This window comes from Cibotium barometz, chromosome 5, assembly GCF_041138505.1.
Source record: "Cibotium barometz isolate CiBa-2024 chromosome 5, ASM4113850v1, whole genome shotgun sequence".
NCBI classification, from domain to species: domain Eukaryota; kingdom Viridiplantae; phylum Streptophyta; class Polypodiopsida; order Cyatheales; family Cibotiaceae; genus Cibotium; species Cibotium barometz.
In genome coordinates this window covers 42,428,134-42,454,078 of record NC_141050.1, presented here as the reverse complement: position 1 = coordinate 42,454,078, position 25,945 = coordinate 42,428,134, and the positions used below count along the sequence as shown (strand labels likewise).

The 25,945-nt window shown below is 37.5% G+C and overlaps 1 protein-coding gene and 1 long non-coding RNA gene across 2 annotated transcripts; one reads left to right on the top strand and one right to left on the bottom strand.

Annotated features, from left to right (window-relative positions):
• The first annotated feature begins 739 nt into the window (after positions 1-739).
• LOC147638519 (MADS-box transcription factor 23-like) lies at positions 740-25,849 on the top strand. Its single transcript, XM_086798436.1, has 8 exons — positions 740-2,261; positions 4,812-4,893; positions 5,095-5,153; positions 5,312-5,411; positions 24,923-24,964; positions 25,053-25,094; positions 25,185-25,294; positions 25,508-25,849. The coding sequence occupies exons 1-8, from the start codon at positions 2,080-2,082 to the stop codon at positions 25,521-25,523; spliced, it is 633 nt and encodes a 210-aa protein (XP_086654562.1). The 5' UTR covers positions 740-2,079; the 3' UTR covers positions 25,524-25,849.
• On the bottom strand, positions 15,175-18,680 carry LOC147638520 (uncharacterized). Its single transcript, XR_015265509.1, has 3 exons — positions 17,720-18,680; positions 16,899-17,614; positions 15,175-16,794 (listed from the first exon to the last, which is right to left on the bottom strand). It is a non-coding gene; the product is annotated as an uncharacterized LOC147638520 (long non-coding RNA).
• Positions 25,850-25,945: the final 96 nt, after the last annotated feature.

The following is a 25,945-nucleotide window of genomic DNA, read 5'->3' as shown; positions in this document are numbered from 1 at the left end:
ATGGCTATGGGTTAGCCTGTTTTCCAAGAAAGGGGCCTTTGGAATAGGCCTTGCAAGGACCATTCCATACACCACCTTCCTTCCTTCCCTTTTGGTTCTCTCTCTCTCTCTCTCTCTCTCTCTCTCTCTCTCTCTCTCGTCTTCCTCTCCCCTTCTCATCCTCCTCTCCCCTTCCCCCATTCCCTCTTGTATTAAAAAAAAAACCCCAAACAAAAAAAAGAAAACCCCCTTCCTCTCTTCAAAAAAAAGAAGCCCCCCTTCCTCTCTTGCGAAAAAGAAAAGAAAAGAAAGGAAAAACACAAACCAAAACCAGAACGCACACGCCAAAGAGAGAGGAGGGAGAAAGGAAAGCACAAGGTTCAACGTGTTTGAAACTAGGCCTTTATTTACCACATTGAGGTTCTTTAAATTGGTAGTTGGGAGAAATGGAAGGTGGAGATTTCGAGAGTGAAAAAGTCGCTTTCGGACATAATGAGTCATGGCGCCAGAGAGAGGACGAAAGATTGTCAAAATGAGGAAAGTGGAGAAGAGGTGTGATGGATGGTACGTGATAGCTGCGAGAACACGTGAATGGTTGGGACTTGCAAGGCTGAATTATTGTTGGACGGAAAAGGCAGTAAATGACAGAAAAGGAAAGGTTTGCGCACATGTTTGCTTCAAGCACACAGTCGCCCAACAAACACCCCCCCCCCCCCCCCCAAAAATTTTTTTTTTTAAAATGGCTCTTTTATTATAAGACACAGCTCCTTGTCTTCTTGCCCACGACAGAGGCTAGAGAGAGAGGGGTAGAGAGAGAGAGGTAGAGAGAGAGTGTATCCACACACAAGGGTCGAGAGAGAGGTAGAGAGAGAGTGTACACACAAAGGTCTAGAGAGAGAGAGAGAGAGAGTGTGTATTCACACACAAGGGTCGAGAGAGAGTGTATACACAAAGGTCTAGAGAGAGAGAGGTAGAGAGAGAGTGTACACACAAGGGTAGAGAGAGAGAACACACACAAGGGTCTAGAGAGAGAGAGACATAGTGTTTGTACACACACAAGGGTCGAGAGAGAGAGTGTGTTGAGGGTCTAGAGAGAGAGAGAGTGTTGAGGGTCTAGAGAGAGACAGACAGAGAGTTGTTACACAACACAAGGGTCTAGAGAGAGACAGACAGAGAGTTGTTACACAACACAAGGGTCTAGAGAGAGAGGGGTTGTGTACACACACTAGGGTCTAGAGAGACACTAGGGTCTAGAGAGAGAGAGAGAGAGAGTGTTGTGTACACACACAAGAGTCTGGAGAGAGAGAGTGTGTGTGTTTTGTACACACACCCAAAACACACCTAAACCCTTCATCGGTACCTGCCCATTGTCTTGTCTGTGCCAAGCCTTCCATCACTGTGTTGAGCTTTCACCTACCACATTTCGTATCCACTTGTTAACCAACCACTCTTTAGTTTCCCCCTTATCTCAATCCCCCCTACGGAAAATTTTTGGCATCAGAAAAGCAGAAAAATAATCATTATATTCCACTCTCCTTGCCTTATTAACCTTCCTTTCCTATCATGGGGTGGCGTGATGGCATCTCCTGCCTGCAAATAATTACCCAACAGGGCTTGACAGAATTTGAATCGGTCAAGAGAGCTTTCATATACTTATGTTAAACTCCTTCTCAAACGAGCAAATTAGCAAACCTTAGGGTTCCTAGCTGATTAGAGCAAGAGCTTGTAGGATTAAGAGCTGATTACTGAGCAAGCTGCATCCATTGGCTACACCTTTGACAGGGAGACCTTGGGGTTAGGCTATGATTATGACAGGACCTTGCAGGAGGCCTCTGATTATACCTACACTCTGAGGAAGGCTTGAAGATGATAAAGCTTTGGCTATAGCTAATTCAGCTTTGGTTAGAGATAAACCTTTCAGGTTGGCATTGGGGTTAGGCTTTGAATCTAGCGCTGCTGCTAGACCGTAGGATTAAGCTTCTGATTAGAGATAAACCCTTGAGGTTGGCATTGGGGTTAGGCTTTGAATCTAGCGCTGCAGCTAGACCTTAGCCGGGATTAAGCTTTTGATTAATATCTGTGATTAGAGCAAGATAGAAGATGGGGAGAGGCAAGATTGACATCCGGAGGATTGAAAATTCAAGCAGCAGGCAGGTGACGTTCTCCAAGAGGCGAGTGGGGCTGGTGAAGAAGGCCCAGGAGCTCTCCATACTGTGCGATGCGGAGGTGGGGCTCATCATTTTCTCATCTGCAGGAAAGAAGTTCGAGTTTGCCAGCTCCAGGTACTAATCACAACATAATTACTCCTTAATCTCACGTCCAAGCTTGAAGCCCATATAAGCCAATAGTAGATTAGTTAACTCCTTAATCAACTGCGCACAGGTTTCAACTCCCTCTCTTCAAAGCGTACTACCGTGTAACCTTCGGCGCACCCTAACTAGCTAGTAACTAGAATTTAGCTGTAATTAGTGTGTCAAGCTGCTCTTAATCAACTGCACAGGTTTCAACTCCCCTCGTCAAAGCTTACTACTGTGTAACCTTCGGCGCACCCTAACTAGCTCGTAACTCGAATTTAGCTGTAATTAGTGTGTCAAGCTGCTCTTAATATCCAGCTAGTAACTAGATTTTAGCTGTAATTACTGTGTCAAGCTGCTCTTAATACTTACAAAATATAAAAAATCACAAAATAATTCTTTGGACCTTCAAAGATGAAGATGGTGTTTGAATAATCAAACTCCTTAAAGAAGGGTCAAACTCCTTGACTATAGGAGCATATAGGCCCCAAAACTCTTTGACTATAGAGCCATATAGGCCCCAAAACTCTTTGACTATAGAGCCATATAGGCCCCAAACATTGACTAAAAATCTATCACAAATTACAATGCCTACCTTTGCAAAGACAAGGTCAAACTTTTTGACTATAGTGCCTTATAGGTCCAAAACATTTGACAAAAAATCTATCACAATGTCTACCTTTGAAAAGACATTCCCAAAAAACCAAAAAAAAAATTGGAGGTTGTAGGCTTCTTGTCCAAGATTGAATCTTTTGAGATCAATCCATCTAGAATCTTCTACACTTATGTGTGCATGATATTCACATCCTATGTTAACATCGAGGTCCATTTTGGTGTAACATGAGAAACCTATTAACTAATAATTTTGTTGTTCTGCAACCACAAAACATGTATACAGAAAGCTATTGATGTGGTGGAAGCCATTAAATTTCATGCTTATGACAAGGTTTGTTCTCTCAACTACATGTCGATACCATCTCAGGGTTCAAATGATAGTTATTAGGGCATCGTAAAAGATTTATAGGCATAGGTTTAGTGATCTTTCACACTAAGAGTTTATAAGTTGGCATGTATAGTGTCCATGAGATATGAAACTAAGTCCTTTTAGATAGACAATCAAATTTATTGGCTTTTTATGCCTATCTTATTCACACAGTAGGGTGACATAAGGGCCTTTGTACCAAGTGTGTTGAAGGCACATATCTATCATTTGTGTTACAAGCCCCATTTATGAATGCACTCTTATGAGTTTATAAATTGGAATGCATGGTGTCCATGAGATATGAAGCCAAGTCCTTTTAGATAGATAATCAAATTAGTTGGCTTTTTATGCCTATCTTATTCATACAGTGGGTGACATAAGGGCCTTTATACCAAGGTGTTCAAGGCACAAGCCTTGCATAGATAATGTGTTACAAGCCCCATTTATGAATGCACTCCTTTTTCTCTAATGTATAAAAAATTATTTTTGGCCTACCTTGTAGAGGTAGACATTATGATAGCTTTCCAATTGTAAAACTTTTCGGGCTTATGTTCGTATGGTCAAACAATTGAAGTGTTACTTTAGAAATTTGTTTATTTTTACACCGATTCTTTTCTCTACATTATCCCTACCATAGGAATGTCCCATTAGTTTTGTAGCTCAAGTTGAAAAGTAATAATAAAAAAGCTTTTGTCTATGTTATCTCTACCATAGGAATGTCCCATTAGTTTTGTAGCTCAACCTGAATAGTTAAGCTAGAAGAACAGTAAAAAAGCTAAAGCTAGAAGAACAGCTTAAGGTTCTCTTCTTTTAAAAACTTATCCTTTTGCCTACCTTACCGTTTATTCATGTAGCTTAATTCTCTCTCTCTCTCTCTCTCTCTCTCTCTCTCTCATATTATGTAGTCAAACAAGTCATCATCAGTTGTTAAAATTGTATGAAATTAAAACAAATACATATTTTTATAAAGATATCTTAGCCTTTTTCAAATATTTTCATTTAAAAATGGTAAGATCAGGTAAGGCAATAACCAAATTGGGGGAATAAACTTTAAAAATTGATGGTAAAGGGTTTTTAAATTTTCCCTTGGATGTACATGCCCTATGGGGTTTGTACATAGTGACATCTCCCCTCACACCATCTCTCCCTGATCTTTGACCATAATCCTTGGAAGCTTTATATCGCTTTGTGTGCACTACCTTTCTCTCTTCTAGTCTTGTATGATTTCACATTCCTTTCTTGTAGTGACTAGATGGTTATTTATTACAAAGAATGCCACGATGGAGATACCCAATCTAGTGTATTCTAATAACTACTTATAATCTTTTTTTAAATGAATGAAGCTTTAATTCTTTTTATTTTTTAACTTGTTTATGAATAATAGCATTGTTAGCCTAATCAAGATATTAACAAGTATTGTTAGCCTAATCAAGATATTAACAAGACTTGTTAGCCCAATTAAGGCATTAACTACTTTTTTGTATTATGTATTCTCTTTTCAAAAAACTTGTGCAAACCTTTTTTGGGGGTTAATATGGTTGATTTTGTGTTGAAAGTATGACAAAGGTTATCGAACGATACATGAAGTGCACGGAAGAAAAACAAGTCTTGGACCATCATAACAAGGATGATCATGATGTAAGTTCTCATCACACCATCAAATGATAATCAAAAACATGAAACTGTTAATAGTGTTTTCATGATATCATTTATCATTCTTGATGTGCATAAATGAAATAGGCTTCATAGGCTCATGTTTTTATACTTTTAATTGCATTTCAATGGGTTTTTCCGCATCAAATACTTATGAATAATATGAAAACTCGGTGCTTGCTACAGTGGCATCAAGAAATAAGGAATCTCATGAAGCAAGTAGAGACTTTACAGTCCACATGCAAGTGAGTATCTTTTAGCACGTTGAAGAATGTGCATTCTTGTACCTCACTTTATGATATTTAGACTAAATGTAGTTCAATATATTTATGTTTTATTATATGTTCTGAAAACTCAATTAAAAATGCCAATTTCTCGCTAATGAGATATCCATTTCTTTCAGATACATGATAGGGGAAGACATTCTAAATCTCAATCTACAAGAGCTACATCTTTTGGAGCAACAAATGGATATAGGCTTGAGTCGTGTTAGAGCTCAAAAGGTTAGAACTCTAAGGTTTTTTATATAAATGTGAAGTTGTTGTGGAAATGAAAGATGACATGTGCATCCACTAATTATATCTCTTCTAGTGATCACTCATTACACATTTGCATCCACTAATTAGATCTCTTCTAGTGATTGCTCATTACATTTCTTCCCACTGTAAGAACATTAATGTATCTTAGAAGTTTTTACATCTCAAAAGCCACTATCATATCTTAAATCTATCCACTTTCAAAAAAATCCACCTCAAAAGCCACTATCATATCTTAAATCTATCCACCTTCAAAAAAATCCATAAAATAATTGTAATTAGTATCTAAAAATTATAATAAAAAATAAAAAAGTATAATCCACCTTTAATAAATCCATAAAATAATTATAATTAGTATCTAAAAATTTAATAAAAAATAAAAAATATAGAGCTCTATGGATTAGGATTCCTTATAAAATTATGGTTCCCTCCATGAAAGTCAATTTTATGCTACCTTATAAAAGTTAGATCCATATTTCTTTTAACTAACCCTAAACGTGATATTATCCTTGACCCATGAAGTACCCTCTTTAAAATATAAATTTATTAGTTTTCACTTGGAAATTATATGAAAGAAATTCGTGTAATAAATTGGTATCTAAATATCCCTACGCTCTAGATGTAAAAATATCACCAATTGATGTTCAATGAAGTTTATCTAAGGTGTTGTCAAAGCATACAAGGATGAGTTGAAATAGGCTTTGTGACGAATGAAGTATGAAGCATGGGTGTGGGTGTGTGTTCAAGGATGCCACATAACTTTTCCCAAATGTTTGAAATGCAAGAAATCAAACTCATGGTCTCCCTAGTTTGAGTTTGGAGTCCAAACCACTACGTATAGGTCTTTTTTAGACTCCCTTGGAGCTCATCCTTACATTCATTGATAACTCAATAAGACATTAATTTAACTTCTCTAATTTCCATATAGTTCGATAAGATGTTTTATACTACAATAACCTTTACTATAAATTTACTAACTTTGAGGTACGTTATAAATTATAAATTTAATAAGGAGGAAGTCTCAAATAACCAACACTAGAGAACTCTTCAAAATTTGTAACAGATAGAGTGTCCATTGTAAAACTTGATCCCAATATTCTCATTAGGATTCAATTGCTTTCTTGACCTATGGTGTTATCAAAACGCGGCATAGAGATGAAGATGGCAATGAAAAGCTTTCTAGTTGGTAATTATCAAATCATGTGTATGATAACCACACATGCCACTTATATGCACCATAATTTAGACAATTTTTTTTCTTATAAGGATGGGACGTGGTGTGCACAATGATTTCAAGCCATAACCTCTACGTTTTAGAGGCTTCAGGCTCCAAGATTGAAGTTTGGGGCCCAAGGAAATAGTTTAAGACCTTGTGCTAGACCCTAAAAAATATCCTAAATGGAGTAGGTTAAGACCTTATGGTAGACCCTAGAGAATATCCTAAAGTGCATTATACTCGATAGGCCATTGATTTTCCTTGTAAAGAGGCTATGGATATTTTACCCAATCTTCTAGTGTCTAGTTCAATAAATTTTTAATTTAGTTAAGTTTATGAGGATATCTTAAATCAATTGTTGCCTTGGATTTTTGTGTGTAATGGTTTAGAGTCTTCTTGTGTGTTGATGATATTTGAAATCAAAACTTTTATTTAAAAAATAAACAATCTTATAATTGTTTGATTAAATCCCCGTTGAATCATACGAATATAACATACAGTTGAAGATCCATTAGAAACTTGCCATAGAATGATCAACATTTTTATTAACCTCACCATATAGGTGAGCCAACTCTAAGCTAGAACTTCAATTTTCTCAACGTTTATTGTACATATAACACAAGAGATATCCAAACTTGCTAATGTATATAGTATGATTATAGGGGTGGTTTCACCGTATATTTGATTCTATGCATAGAGGCTTAAGGCACATAACTATTGATAATGAACATACCATATAAGTTTATCTTTATACTATTCACTCAAATATCATGATTTGGTGTGTACAATGGATAAAATTATAGGTACTCTATTAGAGAGGTTTTAGCATGACATTGGAAATGATTTCAATAGCAAAAAGGCCTCTATATGGTCTCTATATAATAATTTCTCCTGTTAACTTTTTAATCTTTGACATTTTTTTATTTTAGTAAGCTTAATGCTACAACTCATAAACTAACATGATTATATGATTATATTTCTTAATATTACATGGTGAATGATGAGATGTTTTGGGCTATTTTATTCAAGTAATATATGAATTTGATCATGTTTTCTATAAACTACAAGTTGCTAATGATCATTAAAAGAAAAATATTAATTTAGCAAGCTAGAACAAGTTCATTCATCTTGAAGAAAAAATACATTTGTTAATTAAAAAAAGAATTCAAATGCATCATACTAGATAGTTACAAATCCTACATCAATATCAAAGCCATGGCTACAAAACATAATGTCATTTGTAAGAATTTGCATGAATTTCTTGCATTGGTAATGCTTGCACTTTTATTATATGAAGAAAAATACCTATCTCAAATAATAAGAGAGGTGGAAGAGTATTGAGACTGGGCCTAAGGGAGGGGAGCATTATTGTTGTCTTTGTTTTTCTTTTCTTTTGTTGAGGGGGGGAGGTGGTTATTGTTGGTTGTGTATGAAATGTGACAAGATAGTTGAAATTATTGGAAAGCTATAAGTTAAATTACACAAAAAATGAATCTTAGAAAGCATTATGGTTGCACTTGAGTGCAAGCTTTGTCACTTTTTTACCATTTAAATAATTACACCATTCACTCAAATTCATTCAACTGGTACTATAAATTAGGAGTCAACCTATTACGAGTTCAAAACTTCTTGTGATCAATAGAAATATTTTTAAAGATATGCAGGCTAAATAACCTTTTATCAACCTTTTCATGCACTAGATATTGGGAATTCGCTAAGAAATAAATCAGTTAAAATAATTTCACACATCATAAAATGATATTACCATTAGATAAAAGTAGATGCTTTATCATAAGAAGATAATCATGTGACTTATAAAAAATACTAATGTATTCTTGGAATCATTTAATGTTATTTTATGAATAATACTAGCACCATCTAGACACTATTAGTATCATTCAAAAGAGCAATAGCACCATTTGAGGTATATTTAGACCCTATAATTTAAAAAAGTAATAGCACCATTTGAGACATATTTAGACCTTATAGATGCTCATTTAGACCTATTAAATGTGAATTTCATATCCAAACAACAGATGCCAAAGGACCAAGTCAGTCCCAAGGATTTGTAAAAGAAGTGCCTTGAGATATAGGCATAATAAAAAGGTACGAAATTCTATGACTCTTGGGTAAAAATGGTCATTCTAAGCATAATTGTGTTATTTGATGAGAAGTCCCCCTCTATATAAAATCCTTGTTTGGGATCAATAATATTGATTGGTATGATTCAAGAGAACTTTCTGTACACTACACTAACGATGATACAAGAGGCCTAGTAAGCAGGACCATACCCTACCCTTATAATGGACAATTTTATAGATGAGTTAGATCATGCAATCAAATAATGTACTAGGATATCTAAGTAAGTTACAGATGTTTGGGAAAATCTATGGTCTAGTTACAAAGACTTCGATCAAAGATGCAAATTAATTTAACAAGGAGTGTGATGTCTATCAAAGACTTGTTTAGCTAGCTCCTACTGATCAAATGCCCCATCATCCAACTATGCCATTAGAACCCTTCCAAAATAGGGAATGGATTCATTGGCTCACAAATAATTCTTTTCAATATACCAAAAGTCAATATATCCCCAGTGACCACTAATCATCTAACCAAATGGGTGGGAGTTCTCTCTCAAGGACAACAAGGAAAAACTTGTTGCTAAAGTTTTGTATTAAGCTATCATGACGTTATATAGATATCAAATAGCATTGGTAAACATTAATGATATGATCAAGCACTTAAACACATGGTTTTTCACAAGAAGTCATCAGTGTATTAACTACAAGCCAAAGCCAAGTCTTTTATGATAAGATATTCTCAAAGATAGTTTGAGGAAAATTAGGAATTAAATATTTTGTCCCATTTCATAAATACCCAGTTGCGTGAGTGATTTATAGTGTATTATACCTCCGAAACCTTAGGACACTATCATCTCCAAGGGAAAAAAAGTTTCCTCCAATTCTTTCCTTTTCTCTTTCTAGTGCATTGCCTTACTTATGACTTTTTATATCATGAAAAAATAAGAAAAAACAAATGTTTGTGAGAGGAGGATGTCCTCTCTTGGCTTGGTTAAGACATCATAGACCATAGGAAGTAAATGTGGCCATAGGGCATTATAGCTATAGTACACAAAAAATTCTACCATAGACCACCCAAGAAGAACAAGTAAAATAAAGAGAATGTGGGGGAGAGGGAGAGCTTCAAACCCTAGCAAGCAAACACACACACACACACAAGAGAGAGCAAGACACAAGAAAGAGATGGATAGCTGAATTTTCTTCTATCTTCTTCTTCTCTACTCAACCAGCATAACATAAAGATAAGAGTGCACACTATATGGGTTAGTACTCAACTACTACAATATACAAGGGTCGGTCCATAATGTCAACCTGACTAAATGAGCTGGCGCTATAACTATGCCAGTATTTAGTTGTGGGGGAGAGGGAGAGCTTCAAACCCTAGCAAGCAAACACATACACACACAAGAGAGAGATGGATAGCTAAATTTTCTTCTATTTTCTTCTTCTCTACTCAACCAACATAACATAAAGATAAGAGTACACACTATATGGGTTAATACTCAACTACTACAACATACAAGGGTCAGTCCATAATGTGAATGCGACCAAATGAGCTAGCACTATAACTATGCCAGTCTCTAGTAATCCAAAATGGATGTCACACAACTTGTCATCCCACTGGCTGCATATCACCCATAATCTCACCAACCATGCCAGTGGTGTAGATGTGGAAGCCATCACCCAAGCGGGTCATCAATGTCCGTCATAGCACTAGTTGAGCTTGATATCTCAACACTCCCCCTCGAGCTCAACTCCACACATTGCACTCCAAGTAAGCTCCTAAACCTATGGAGCTTCTCTATGCCCAATGCCTTCGTGAAGATGTCAGTCACCTGATCCTCTGTGTGCTGACATATACCAGATTTACATCTCTTGCTAAAACCTTCTCCCTCACAAAGTGATAATGCACCTCAATGTGCTTCATTCTAGCATGATATACTGGGTTACTGGCCAACTGCACAATATATGACAACTGTCCTATCCACGGACTCTCCCATGTCACCAAGTAGCTTCTAAAACCAAGCTACCTCACAAGGTGCCATAGAAGCACCCTTGTACTCGACAAGGCAACTGTTGGCTGCTTCTTACTGCTCTAACTCACAACAGCATTCGCAAATGAGAACATAAAACCAATGGTAGATCTCTTGTCTGCAATACTACCAGCCCAATCAGCATCTGTGTACCCATGCAATTGTATCTCTGTATACCAACCTCATAGAAAAGTCCATAATAACCTGTGGACTTTATGTACCTGAGGATCTATCTAGCCACATCCAAGTGTGGCTTCCTAGGGGCCTGCATAAACTGACTTACAAGTCCAACAGCATAGCTCAAGTCTGGCCTTGTAATGGTCATGTAGATAAAACTACCCACTATGCGCCTGTATGAATTGGGGTCCTCCAAAATCTCACCTGTATCTGCGGAAAGCTTTGTGTTCTGCTCCAATGGCACTGAAATAGGCTTATAGCATGTCACACCATACTTGGACAACATGTCCAAGCCATACTGCCTCTGTAAAAATAGCAAAATGCCATGAGGTGATCTCACCACCTCTATGCCCAAGAAATACAGCAACTCACCCAAATCCTTCATCTCAAACTTTTGCTTCAAAAGCATTCTGACACCATGTATGTATGCATCACTATCACCAGTGATAATCAAGTCATCCATATAGATGACTAATAGCATGATCTCTCTATCTATCTTTTTCACGTATAATGAAAAATCTACATTGGATATCTGAAATCCAATGGTAACAAGATACTCCCCGATCTTGTTTGACCATGCTCTGGGTGCCTGCTTCAAGCCATACAAGGCTTTGCGTAACTTGCACACAAAATCTGGATGTGCATCACTCTCATAACCTGGTGGTTGCATCATGTACACTTTTTCTTGCAAATCACCATGCAAGAAAGCATTCTTTACATCCATTTGATGTAGAGACCAACCCTTCGCTGTCGCCATAGCAATGACAGCTCTCACGGTTGCCATTCTTGCAAACCAGGTTGAATGTCTCCTAATACTCTATGCCATAAGTCTGCATATAGCCCTCGGCAACCAATCTTGCCTTGTACCTGTTGAAATATACAAGTGAATAGGGTGTGTGCAGGAACAAGCCCTTGGTTAGAGACTGTAAAAGAGAATCTGTAAATGTGAGAGAATCTATGAAAAGGTGAGAAGAATCTACTGGGAGAGAATAAAGGGTAGCATGAGAAGATTTAGGAAGTGTGGAGATATTCTGGGAGAGGTGGAGAGAATCAAGAAAAAGAGGTGGAGTGAATCAAGGAGAAATCAGTGGGATTAGATGCTTGGATGCAAACTCTATAAATTGAGGCATTGGCCTAATGAGAATTTGTTGGTTTTTTATTATCCATGCCTACATTCAGCTATTTGTTAATTACTTACTAATCACGTCTTAATTATTTACTAATCACCTTGTTAATGATGTTGATTCTAGTATTTGATCCACCATCATCACATTGCTGTAGTTTTAACATGGTATTCAGAGCCAAGCCTAGAATCGATCAATTTGTAAGCCCATTATCTTGCTAATCACTTTGCTAATTAGGGTTAGTAGCTAATTATAATTTTTCCCTCTTTTTCAACTAGTCTCTGCACCCCCAGCCAGTGGAGGAGCTTTATCTCCTTGCACACATCAAATTAGCCCCATTGCTTCTAGCCCAACATAGCAAACTCATCTGTGCTCTAGCCAGTTGAATCAGCGCAGCAAACCGCCCACGCAAGCTCCCAATTTTCGCAGATTTGCAGGCACCGTTTTTTCGAAGGAAATTTGAGATTTCTTCTTGCTCAGTTGCAATGGCTCTAATTCCTCATAGCTCCAGGGGTTTTCAAGCATGCTCTACAAGCTGGTGAAGTCAGAAATTGATTTGATCAAGTCTATAGTGAGATCCAAGCTCTTCATCAAATCTGCGGGTGACTTTGGTAAAACAGAGATTAAGCATTCAATGTTTGGTCAAATCTTGTGTTTCTTGGCTTAATCCTCTACTAGACTAATTGCTATTGATAGCCTTGATTTGAGCTCATTTGAAGTCTAAGACCCCAGATCTAGGCTCCCCGCATACTCTGTTTTCTGTACACAAAACAGAGGATTAATTTGTTAATCAATGATTAATCAATGTTAATCACTGTATTTTGGTACAATTGAGGGTTCAAATTAACCATTAGGTATCTGATACAGATCCCTAAAACTTCAGAATTACAATTCGGAGTTGGTTTGATACTCCAACCATTCCGTACAAATTGGTTATCCTTGATTTAATGTAATTTGTGGTAAAATTATACTGATAAATTTATGGTAATCATCATTTTACATTTAAACCTTGGTTAATGCTTGCAAATCACACTCAAATTCAAGATTATTCACAGCCAGAGTTGCATTTGGAATGTGCATAAGAATGAATGCTATATGCATTATGTATTGGGCACATTACATCAGTGTAAAAATGGGATCAAACACTGCCCTTGTCCAGAATAAGGCAAGAGGTAAGACCTCCCGCATAGATTTGGATTTGCATTGCATAATGACACAAGATAAACATCAAAAGCCCAAAAGAACTGTCAACAAAACATTTAAACATGTTGCTCACATGGAGCAAGCTCATGGCCCTAGCCATGAAAGAAGAAGAACATCTCTTTCCAAGAGGAGGATCCACACCAAGAAGAAAAGCTGAAGAAAGACATGGACACGCGAAGAGAAGCTGCCACAACAAGAAGACTGAAAGAAGAGGAAGACATGGATGCGTGAAGAGAAGCTACCACGACAAGAAGACTGAAGACAAGAGAAGATGTGAGGCTCCAAAGAGTGAGGAGCCATGTGAAAATCTCAGAGAGATAGAGAGAGAGAGAGAGAGAGAGAGAGAGAGAGAGAGAGAGAGAGAGAGCCCACAACCCAATGTAACCTGCCCCAGCAAAGTAAAACCGCCTCTGAGCCACCGATGATGTAGGCCACGTGGTAGATGTATGTGTGAGCACTTTAGTCAAGGTCGCGGGGGCACTTGTAGTAAGCCTTGGACACATAGAGAGAGAGAGTGTCAAGGACTATGAGTTTAGGGACTTGAGGCACTGGTCGCGGACTATCAAGTAAGAGAAACTTAGTACAGGGTCCAAGTGTGCTAAGTTAACTTGAGGGGAGGTGTGCTAGACACTGGTCGCGGACTATCAAGTAAGAGGGAAACTTGGTATAGGGTCCAGGTGTACTAGGAGTATTCACTTGAGGGTAGGTGTTGAAATATACAAGTGAATAGGGTGTGTGCGAAAACAAGCCCTTGGTTAGAGGCTGTAAAAGAGAATCTATAAATGTGAGAGAACCTGTGAAAAGGTGAGACGAATCTACTGGGAGAGAATAAAGGGTAGCATGAGAAGATTTAGGAAGTGTGGAGATATTCTGGGAGAGGTGGAGAGAATCAAGCAAAAGAGGTGGAGTGAATCAAGGAGAAATCAGTGGGATTAGATGCTTGGATGTAAACTCTATAAATTGAGGCATTGGCCTAATGAGAATTTGCTAGTTTTTGATTATCCATGCCTACATTAAGCTATTTGTCAATTACTCACTAATCACATCTTAATTATTTACTAATCACCTTATTAATGATGTTGATTCTAGTATTTGATCCACCATAGCTCATCACATTGCTGTAATTTAAACAGTACCTGCTCACTAAACCATCAGCATTGTGCTTGACTTTATACACCCACTTACATCCAATTGCCTTCTGTTCCTTAGGCAAAGGCACTAACTCCCATGTTGCATTTACATCCAATGTTGCCATCTCCTCATCCATGGCCTCTTCCCATTTCTTATGAGATGGATAGCTGAATTTTCTTCTATCTTCTTCTTCTCTACTCAACCCACATAACATAAAGATAAGAGTACACACTATATGGGTTAGTACTCAACTACTACAACATACAAGGGTCGGTTCATAATGTGAACCCAACTAAATGAGCTGGCGCTATAACTATGCCAGTCTCTAGTAATCCAAAATGGTTGTCACACAGCCTGTTATCCCACTGGCCACATATCACCCATAATCTCACCAACCATGCCAGTGGTGTAGATGCGGAAGCTATCACCTAGGCGGGTCATCAATGTCCACCGCCGTAGCACTAGTTGAGCTTGATATCTCAACACAAAAGACCACCACACAACCACAGTATGATGCAATAAGCACCCACACCAAAAGCATTACAAGAGTTACAATCAAGGTTTGAAATCATGACCCCCACAAAACCAGCCCGAAGATCTAGCCACCAAGCTTATGTTTCTTGACATTGAACCTTGGCTAGAAAGAACTAGCTCTCAGTGCTTTCCAAGTCCACAAGTAATCCCATTGCGTCATACCTTGACTAGCTCCCAATGCCCTATTATTGCTACCAGTCTTTGAGCTTGCTTTCATTATTTGCTCTAAAGAAAAGTCTGCAAGAACTCAAAGTTATTGGAGAGAGCCCTGAGATAGAACACATTGAAGAGGAAAAATAAATAAAAAACATTTACTCTAAAATACTCATATACATTAGATTTCTTCTCTATTTCTTTTGGTTAACAAGGTTGGACCCTTGAGGGCTTTATATACAAGGTTTTGAGCCAATAATACCTTTCTAAAAGCCATATCAAAAAAATAAAGCTAAAGTGTTCATCACCCCAAAAAAACGCACAATTGTTGGGCAATTCACACTACATATAAATACATACACACTTTCACACTATCTTTTAGGAAAGACTTGCAACATAATAAAATCCTAACATGTATCCCTTTAAATTTCTAAGTTTGCGCACTTGTTAAGTTAGAGAGGTTGGAGTCTTTCTTGATTTCTGTTTGATGAAAACATCAAGTGATAACTAACATGGCTCACATGAGGAGTACCATCCAAATCCTTCAACTGATAAGACCCATTCTTGTACTGCTTATGTACTTGAAATGAACATTTCCACCCTATAAGAAGCTTCTTTTAGTAAAGAACCAAACAATCTTTTGCTTCTTATATTGATCATCCACCCATGGTTTGGTCTTCGTAGCTTGTTTCTTGAAGTTGCAAAGGGAATCATCACAAACCATGTCCAAAGTTTCCAATTGGAGAAGGCATTGTTCAAGATCTTCTTTATCTCTTCAATTTTGCTCCAATTCTATGCAAAGACCCAAAACTTCCAACTCCCATAGGAAGAACGGCTTGAAGAAATGGTATGTATACCAATACAACCTTATACATGATCCAATATCCCCATAAAGTAGTCAGAAGCCACTTATCCATTTTCAAGATTATACCACACAACATCCCATTGTTTTCTCCACTAATACATTGCATCATGGGTAATAATGTGGCACATTATTAGTGCTCCAATATCCCGATAGAGTAGCATGAAGCCACTTATCCCATTCACACGATTATACCACACAATATTCCATTATTTTATCAGCTTCATGAGAGCTTTCATATCAGTTCTTCAAGATCATCACCGATCTGATCCATTATCGATCACAGTCTCTGATGGAGAACGAAGTGTAATTAAATAGTTTGCCACAATTTTTGCCTTAGCATTGGTAGTAACCTTACCATCATATCATGAATCAATAACCACCGACTTGTAATAGTTACCACAATTAGAGAAAGGAAGAGGACCCAATTAATCTCCCACTTCTTAAACAACGAATAAATCACTATAGTAGGACGAAGAGGTCCACTCACCAATTTTTGGTGACCAAACACTTGGCATCTTTCACATGAGTGGCACCAATTTTGTACATCCTTATGCATACTTGGCCGATACTACTTGGCAGATACTACTTGGCAATAAGTATCTTTCTTATTGCTGCATCATGATCAAAGTGACTTCCACACACTCCATCATGGCAATCATGCAATACATAATTTGCTTCCTCAAGTCAAGAACTCTTCTATGTATAGATCTCATTCAACATGATAGAGATTCTTGCCCATCAAAGTAAACCTTGAGACCTATCCTCGATAGGTAAAGTAAGAATTGGATATTGGTCTTTGTATCTAGGATAGGTAAAGCAAGGATTTCTTCCACCTTCTTGGGATTCATAGTAGTGCCTTTAAGAGAATCAACATGTCCTTGAAGCACCACTTTGTCTTTAGCAGGATGAAACTTTACAGGGTTAAGATTTCTTCCACCTTCTTGGGATTCATAGTAGTGCCTTTAAGAGAATCAACATGTCCTTGAAGCACCACTTTGTCTTTAGCAGGATGAAACTTTACAGGGTTAAGATTTCCATGAGCATTATCTACCCTTTCAAGTTCCAAATAAATCTTCTCAAGATGTTCCAAATAAATCTTCTCAAGATGTTCCACAAATAAAAAAATCATCCATATAGACATGAATAAACGTACCCAAGTATGGCTCAAAGATGGCATTCATGAATCTTTGAAAGGTGCATGCATTAGTATATGCATCAGTCAATCTGAATGCATCATTGATTAAGGAAAGCAACCCAAGAAGTCACAAAGTTGTTCTTCAATTGGTCTTCGTCTGCAATCCAAATTTGAAAATAATCAGAGTAGCCATCACATATGTTGTACTTCTCATGTCCTGCAACTTAATTAAAGATTTCATCTTAGAAGTGTAAGGAAAGATGACCTTGCTTGGTACATGTTTTCAAGGGATGAAATTCCACACAAATCTTTCTTTAGAGTAATAATAATTACAAAAATCCATTCTAAATTCTCTAAATTTTGTTAACCCGATCATTATTGGCACACAATTATCTTTCTCAGGGTTTGTGATCAGTAGTTTTGCGTGGTTGGTTACACTATTGTGGTGCAGTTGGACAAGGCCTAAGGCATCCCATTAGATTCTAAGACTACCTGTTCTTCCATCTTCTAGCTACTACCTAGTAGTTTTGCGGGGTTGGTTACACTTGTGGTGTGGTTAGACAAGGCCTAAGGCATCCCATTAGATTCTAAGACTACCTGTTCTTCCATCTTCTAGCTACTACCCAGACTAGTGCCAAGTTACTAGGGCAGTGTGCCTATATCACGATACATTCTACTCCTATTTCACACCCTTCCTTCCTATCTTATTGCAAGTGTTGTATTCATCCTAGGAGAATACTTAGGCAACAACACACTACTCACTTTAAGGTGTATGTGTGAATAAGCTCATTGTTCACACTAAAGGTCAGCGTGAATGCCATGTGTCACTCATGCTATGTGCACTATGTATTTGGTTCACGCTCGTGAATACCACATGTAGCATTCACACTTTTCTATTGAATACGAGTTTCTTCCCTCTTTGATTCCCTTTGCTATGTTAATGTTTCCTAATGCTTGTTCTTCTCCCTTTCACTTAAGTTTTAGCACAATGGAAGATATTTTTCTCTCCCACCATTAATTCCCACATTCTTTCAAATCACCTTCATTCCCTCTCCCTTACTTCTTGCCTTGCTTTACCTAGATCACCTCTCATGTTCACAATTTCTATTACTTATTCCACTCCACTTCTCTCAATCTTGGAAAGTATAGACAAGAATAAAGCTTCTTCACTCAAGGCCCATTCTATACATTCTACCTCATACATAGATTGCCATAGAGATATTTCTTAATCTAGACTCACTAATACTATTGCATATGAACCATTATTGGGTTCCATATGGAACTAATACATCCACAAATACAATGTCACTTGCAAAATCGTTTAGAAGCATCACATTAATGGAGCATAGAGTTGAGTATTAGCAAGAGGGCTACAATATTACAATACATAATTTGAGATAATATGTGAGTGGTCCATTAGAAAGTAGAGAAAATGACTTATATACAAGTGATAAGTGATGGGCATTTCACACTTGTCCTATGCCCAAAACTTACTTGCACCTTAGCCGAGCTCTCTACCTCTGTATTCTCTAAAAAATAATTAAGCCTAGCCATGTTATCGGGCCCTCATTCTCTTGCTTCTTCCTCTTCTTCCCTAGTACCCCCACCCCCCTCAGCTCCTCCACCCCTAGCTTCTCCATCCCAAGCTTCTCTGCCCCCCAGCTACTCCTACTTCTCTTGCATCTATGCGAAATGGAGGATTGCCCCCAGGCTTCCCCGATGGGCTAGAAGCCACTGTTCGTGACTCTCATCTCTCAGATGTTGATCTTTATCACCTTGCTGACTCCTCAATAGCACCTTTGACATGGGCACAGAGATTACAACAACTTTGCATTCTTATAGAAAGCCAGAGTGCCTGGGCATTAACACGTACTTCATCTTTTCATGGTAGGACCAAGCACATTGAGGTTCATTTTCACTTTGTTTGTAAGCTGGTCATTGCGCTGATGACATCATTTCTCTAAAGTATTGTCCCTCTCAGGACACCCTAGCTGATCTCTTCAGCAAACCTCTTCCTCAAGATATTATTGATAAGCTCCTTACCTGTATGGGAGTTGGACCACTGTGCTGGAGCTGAGAGGAGGTGTTGGAATGATCATCTCTAGCCCCATTTGATCCCTTTTATGCCCCCTTTTATTCAGCATATTTATCTGATATTTTTGGGTATTTGTCCCACCTTTTATCAGGCGTTTTTCCTAGTCATGGACGTTGTCCTCAATCATGGGTTTTTATGTTGTCCAACGAACCCCTTCATGATGTATAAGGACAGGCCTCTGTGCATAATTCATTCATCATTTTTGCTCAAGTGTTGGATCATTGTTGGCTGCTCTAAGTCTCTCCTCTACTTCCACTTTTGTTGGCTTCAACCATTCTCTCAGCATCTGTAGTAACTAAATACAAGTTTCCTACAACAAATGAGTGAACCACACTCTTCTATGATGGGAAGTTGACTTGGCTTAATCTATCATCATTCAATGGGCAATTCATAGCATTATAAGACCATGACTATACTAAGCTCGAGGTGAGACCAGGAACCATCAGACAAGGTTTCAACAAAGTGAACATTGTGGGAAATCTTGAAGGACTTTGTCTCTGGATCCCATAATCTATAAGCTTTGGATTGAGAGTTATAACCAAGGAATTTGCACTTCCTAGATTTGGGATCAAATTTGAACCTAGCAGAGTTAGGGATATGAGAATAGACATCACTGCCAAAAACCTTAAGATGTGAAACTGAAGGTTGCTATCATGTAAAAGCCTCCTCCGGTGTCATATTAGCAATCGCCTTTGTGGGAGAACGGTTGATGATGTAGATAGTAGTGGGCACAGCTTCTCCCCAGAAAGAGGGAGGAAGATTGGAAGAAGAAAGCATGGTACGACCATCTCCTAAACAGTCCTATTTTTGCATTCAACCACAACATTCTAGTATGGAGAACGGTTGATGCTGTAGATAGTAGTGGGCATAGCTTCTCCCTAGAAAGAGGGAGGAAGATTGGAAGAAGAAAGCACAGTATGATCATCTCCTAAACAGTCCTATTTTTGCATTCAGCCACAAGATTCTACTATGGAGTTCCAGGTGTGGAGAATTGACGGCTAATGCCTTTCTGTGAACAAAAGTTGTTGAAGGCTTTGGAGATGAACTCGCCTCCATTGTTTGAATGGACTTGTTGAACCTTCTGTGTGGTCGCAAAGTCCTTCAACCTATAAAGACCGCCTTCTTGTACACCTTTGGCAACAATCTGCAAGGCGCTAGAGTCAATGATCTAAAGAACTGAACTGTCAAAGTAGACACCATAGCCTTTCTCTACAGTTCGAAACAATGAGAGCAGATCACGTAGAAGGCTGACCAAGAGAAGAATTAAGTCGCATGTTACCCACACAAGAGGCCTCAAGGTTGGAAGCATCACCAATGGACACCTTCAAAGAGCTAGGATGAATATCATGCAAAATGGACTTGTTCATTAGTCATGTGAGTAGTGCACCCACTATCAACCACCCAATCTGTAAGACGTGAGGTGGTAGAAACACAATGCCGATGAAGACGTTCTCCTTGGTGGAAGAGGAACTCTAGGATTGGTTGGTAGATAGAGGAGCTTGATTGGTGGGCCTCTTTGCAGAACCACCTTCTCTCTCAGGCTGAATGTGACCTTTGTGACTACAATAATGGCAAGTAAGATCCTTTATGAGTAGGATTGTTAGTAGGTTTAGAGTCAACTTTGTTATTGTTGGTGGAACCCTTAGATTGCCATTTGCCTTTTCCCTTAACCTTGCCCTTAACCTAAAGAAGGGTCTCGAAAGCACCTTGGCTTGTTTTCTTCCTCGTAGCTAAGCATGGCAACAATAGTATGCAAATCGGGAGTAGAGAGAAGAAGTGAAATAGTATTATAGAAAGATGAGAAAGTTTCGGGCAATTAGGTGAGGAGCCAATGAACAAAGTTTTGCTCCCCAAAGAGACCAATTGCTTCTGGATAGTAACAAACTCCATGATGGAATCCATGATGTTGGTAGCATCAGAGATCTTCAGGCTTGCAAGCTGATTCTCCAAGGCAATCTTCTGAGTAGAGTTCTCTCTATGACCTCCTTTGAATGGCATCCAACAAATCTTCTGCAATCTCATCATTATTGTCATCAAATTGACGAGCAATATATAGTATGATGTTGAAGATGATGAACAGATGTGCCCAAGCATCCTTATCAAGCCAAGCATCAATATCAGCCTGAGGAGAAGTTGCAATTGGTTGGGCATCCAGTAACAATACCCTATCGTTCGCTGATGATACAAAAGTAACTCTTCATTTACAAAGACCAATCAAGGTCGTTGGTCGTATCTAGTTGGTCGCATATAGGATGGATTCCTTGGGAAGTTGGGGGATACATGAAGAGATGGCAGTTAGGGTTGAAGTCATGGAATCCTCCTCTTGATTTTACAACAAGGTTTCGACTACAAGTAGGTACCCGAGCAGGGGCTACCCACTCCTCCTTAGATACTAGGTGAGGTGAAAGAAAGATGTAGAATTCTACTCCTTCTGGAGATCAAGGCACATGGGTGAAGACGGGAGTGGATCCAATGTGCAGTTAAGCAAGGAAGGGAGAGGCTAATGAAGCAAGTGCAGGGTGCTACAACTAGTCCGGGGTACGGACAAAATACAAAAAATAATAATTTAGAGTTGCTACAAAAAATTTGTGTTAAACTACAGGGAGGGAGGGAGGGCTTGAAAAAAAAAACGCTAGTGGGGCTAATAGTCTTCCTGAGAGTGTAGACACAAGAGCCTGAGAACCTCGGCACTCTAATACCATGAGAGATTGAAGGCAGCAAGCAAAAGCAAAGGGGAGACATGGAGCAACCAGCAATGATCCAACACTTAAGCAAAAATGATGAATAAGGCTTATCCTTATATACATCATGAAGGGCGAGTCGGCCAACATAAAAACCCATGTGACTGAGGACAAAGTCCACAACTAGGAAAAGCACCTAATAAAAGGTGGGAAAAATACTCAAAAAATATCAGATAAATATGCTAAATAAAAGAGGGCATAAAAGGGATCAAATGGGGCTGAAGATGCTTATTCCAACAGATTCTTGATCCACTTTGTAGTGTTGAAATTGTAGTATGAAACATTTTCAAGCACCCAACCCTTGGTGTGATGCCTGCAAGTGCCCAAAATACAATGAACTAAACTTGGAATTGCCCAAACTTGGCTTATGTCTTATTTACAAGTCCATTTCGCTCCTTTGCCTGAACTTGGTTTTTTGTAATTTTTTTATTTTTTCGTAAAACTTAATTTGCCAAAAAAGGAAATGATGAAACTTAATAATTTATTTTTAATAAGACTTAATTTGCCAAAAAATGAAAAGATGAAGAACATTACACTATAACCTTCAAATAAGCACAACCTTCTATTTATAGGTAAAATTACATAATCCCCAAAATGAAGTACAAAACCCTAGATTTGTGTTGATTGGCCTAACATAAAGGATCATATTTATTGCCTTCTTATAGTGAATGGTGAGCATCTATTTATAGATAAAATTACATAGTCCCTTAAATGAAGTAAATCCTAGATTTGTGTTGATTGGGTTGATGTACAGGATCATATTTATTGCCTTCTTTTAGTGAATGGTGATCATCTTTGAGTTCAATCACGAAGATTTTAAAGTCATTTAAGCCAATGGGATCCTATTCATTGTTTGCTTATAGGAACTAATGATTACCTTGAATCCCAATCAAGATAAGATTTAAGTCAAAACTTTGCTGCTTCAAGTAATATTGCAAGATTACATTGCCTACCATTGCTTGTACATACATCTAGTTGATCATATCATCATCACTTGTTAAAGATTTAGAATTCACTTCCTTTGTCCTCATAGTAGTGCTAGATGCTTGATCCAGTCATTTGTCACTTTTTGTTTTGATTCCCCTATTAGATGTCTTGTTCTTTGTACTTTGTTCTTGCCCATGTCATGTATTATATTAGATTTCCTTATCTATGGCTTATATTGAAGAACATGAAAGCTTGCTTAAATCTCAAAATAACCACAACCAATATTTTTAAACACAAGCAATATTGTTAACCACAAGCTTTGATTGTGATAATAACTCCGCTCCCTTGTATCTTCCTCAATAAATATATCAAAACTATATAATGTTCTAGAATAGCATGTGAGTTGTCTAACAATGCCATCAATTATTAGGAGGATAAGTTGTAATGTTTTACCTATAAAAGAAAACAAAAAACATTGTACTAGGTTAGCGAGTTTATGGTTTTGGGTAGTTGTGTCTTAGTTATCTTGAGCAAGTTAGTCACTTTGTTGGTAGCTCCTTAGTCCCTATGCAGCCATAAAGTTTTCAAAGCTTGAATTTAGGTATGAAATTGGATACATCATGTTGGTACTCTTGTTGTCCCTGCTTGAGACCCAACACCTCTTGAAGACCAACATAATTTCCAACTTGTCCTCAAGTAAAGGATATTATGTTTACCAATATGAGGTCCTAACAAGCTTTGCCCTAAGCATTAGCATTAGGCAACCAACATTGAAAGAATGGCTAGAAAAGTACTAATTTGGATAAGCCTAACGCTTTGATTCCAAAATGTAAGGCTATTTGTCTAAGAATATGGATAAGCCTTAAGCTCTGATTCCAAAATTTAAGGCTATTTGTTAAAGAGCTAATGAACAAGAGAGAGATGAGAAGACTTAAAGAAGTTCACAAGAACAGATAAATACACAAAAACTAACGCAAGATCGTATACACGTTCGACGCTCAATAATGGTGGTGATGGGTGTTTTTTTTTTTAGTGGGAGAATGTAATTCTTTTTCTTTCAGCAACAAGCTCAGTGTTACAAGATAAACCATAAAATTGCCTTGCCCAATATATAGCCATAAGTTAGAAAGTAGTGTTAATTGGTATGGCATGCTGGTTACACACTATGTCCGAGCCCACGGAGACGTGTGGTTTTGTCCCGACCAATTTGCTGCTTGATTGGCAAGCCCACGCTCCAATGCAGGAACGTGGGACTTGGACTTGCTTCTTGAGCTTGGCCAATGGCCGTGCCCAGCCCGGCAGTCTGAACAGAGGTGAGAGGCAAGGGTTAGGCGAGAGAAATGAATTTCCTCAGTTTTTTTTTCAAAACACAAAAACCATGTACCTCAGGGTCATCTGTAAGCTTGGGTAATTTCTACCTTCTCCAAAAATCTTGGATTAAGTTATATATATATATATATATATATATATATATATATTATACTTAATCAAAGAAAAAAACATATGTTTTTCTTAATCAAAGAATATATATATATATATATATATATATCTAGGTTTTTTCAACCTAGATATATATATATATCTAGGTTTTTTAACCTAGATATATATATATCAAAGAAAAAAACCATAGATATATCTAGATTTTTTAAACCGAGATATATATACTTAATCAAAGGAAAAAAAACATAGATATATATCTAGGTTAAAAAATATATGTTTTTTTCTTTGATTAAGTATATACTTAATTTTTAAAAAAAACATAGATATATCTAGATTTTTTAAACCTAGATATATATACTTAATCAAATAAAAAAAACATAGATATATATCTAGGTTAAAAAATCTAGATATATATATATATGTTTTTTTAGTAAGTAATATATATATATATATATATATATATATATTTATTAGTACTCAACCCTTGAGGTATGGAAAAGACATTAAGAAGCAAAACGTAGGGATTTTTTCCTCTTATCTAGGATGTTTTTTTTTTCTCTCCCGTCCTTATCCATGATAAATCTGTAATAAATATATATATGTTTTTTAAATTTGGCTTTCAGGATAACCTGCTCTTAGAACGGATGGAAGATTTGAACCGGAAAGTAAGGAAGGATAGAATTTGTATCCTTTTTTCTTTTAAAGATATTAAATAATAATAATAATAAACCTGAATTTCCTCGGATGAAATAGGAGAAGCAGTTGGATGTGGAAAACAAGGACTTGAAGAAAAAGGTAACATATTTATATAGTTGGTATATTTTTGCTAACGGCTATATATTATATATATATATATACATATATTTATTTATTTATTTATTGCAGATTGCGGATATTCAAAAAATGTTGGAGAGAGCGCCGACCTCGCCACTTCCCTTCCTCGTCCAACCAGCCCAACCTAACCTTCACAAAAAGCACCCTATTACTTCTTTGCAGTTAGGTTAATCAAACCCTCATAATTAATCATTCGCATGGTCCATCATGCTTAAGTTGTTTTAGCTCTTCTTAGCTCAATTATATTCATGCTTAAGCTGTTTCAGCTCTTCTTAGCTCCTTTAGTCATGCTTAAGGTGTTTTAGCTCTTCTTAGCTCCATCAATTATGCTTAAGATAATGTGATTTTTTACATTCTCTTCTTTTTTTTTATAGGTTGTTTAAGACTTAAAAGGAGTGTGGCGAGCAGATGAGGGGAGCAAGGCACCAAACCCTAAGCAGAAAAGCTTTGTAGTCAAATCATGTTGCAAAAAAATATCATGCAATGATATTAATTTGTCGAATGTTGATGAGCGTGAAGACCACTTTGCATGAGGCCAATCTCTCATTGGAAAAGCTTAGTTTCATCCCTTTTTTTTTATAGAGCACTCCTATGTGTTGGTTCATACATAGTCCATGTGTATCAACTCACATGTTTGACCAAGGAGAGCTTTTTATGTTCTGGTAGACTTTTTGAAAGAGCACATGAATCAAGAATAATTTGCCCTTTTTGATAAATTATTTTTTGGGTTAAAATCATAACTTATATAAAATTAAAATTCGATAGCGTTGGTGACACATGGAGGAAAGCTAGAAAAGATGGGTTTCACTAGG

Excerpts from the sequence above, each read along its gene's own strand:
- LOC147638519 (XM_086798436.1), top strand. The coding sequence starts at position 2,080 with ATGGGGAGAGGCAAGATTGACATCCGGAGGATTGAAAATTCAAGCAGC. Across the intron at positions 2,262-4,811 it reads TTCGAGTTTGCCAGCTCCAG|TATGACAAAGGTTATCGAAC; the intron begins GTACTAATCACA and ends TTGTGTTGAAAG. Across the intron at positions 5,412-24,922 it reads GTCGTGTTAGAGCTCAAAAG|GATAACCTGCTCTTAGAACG; the intron begins GTTAGAACTCTA and ends TTTGGCTTTCAG.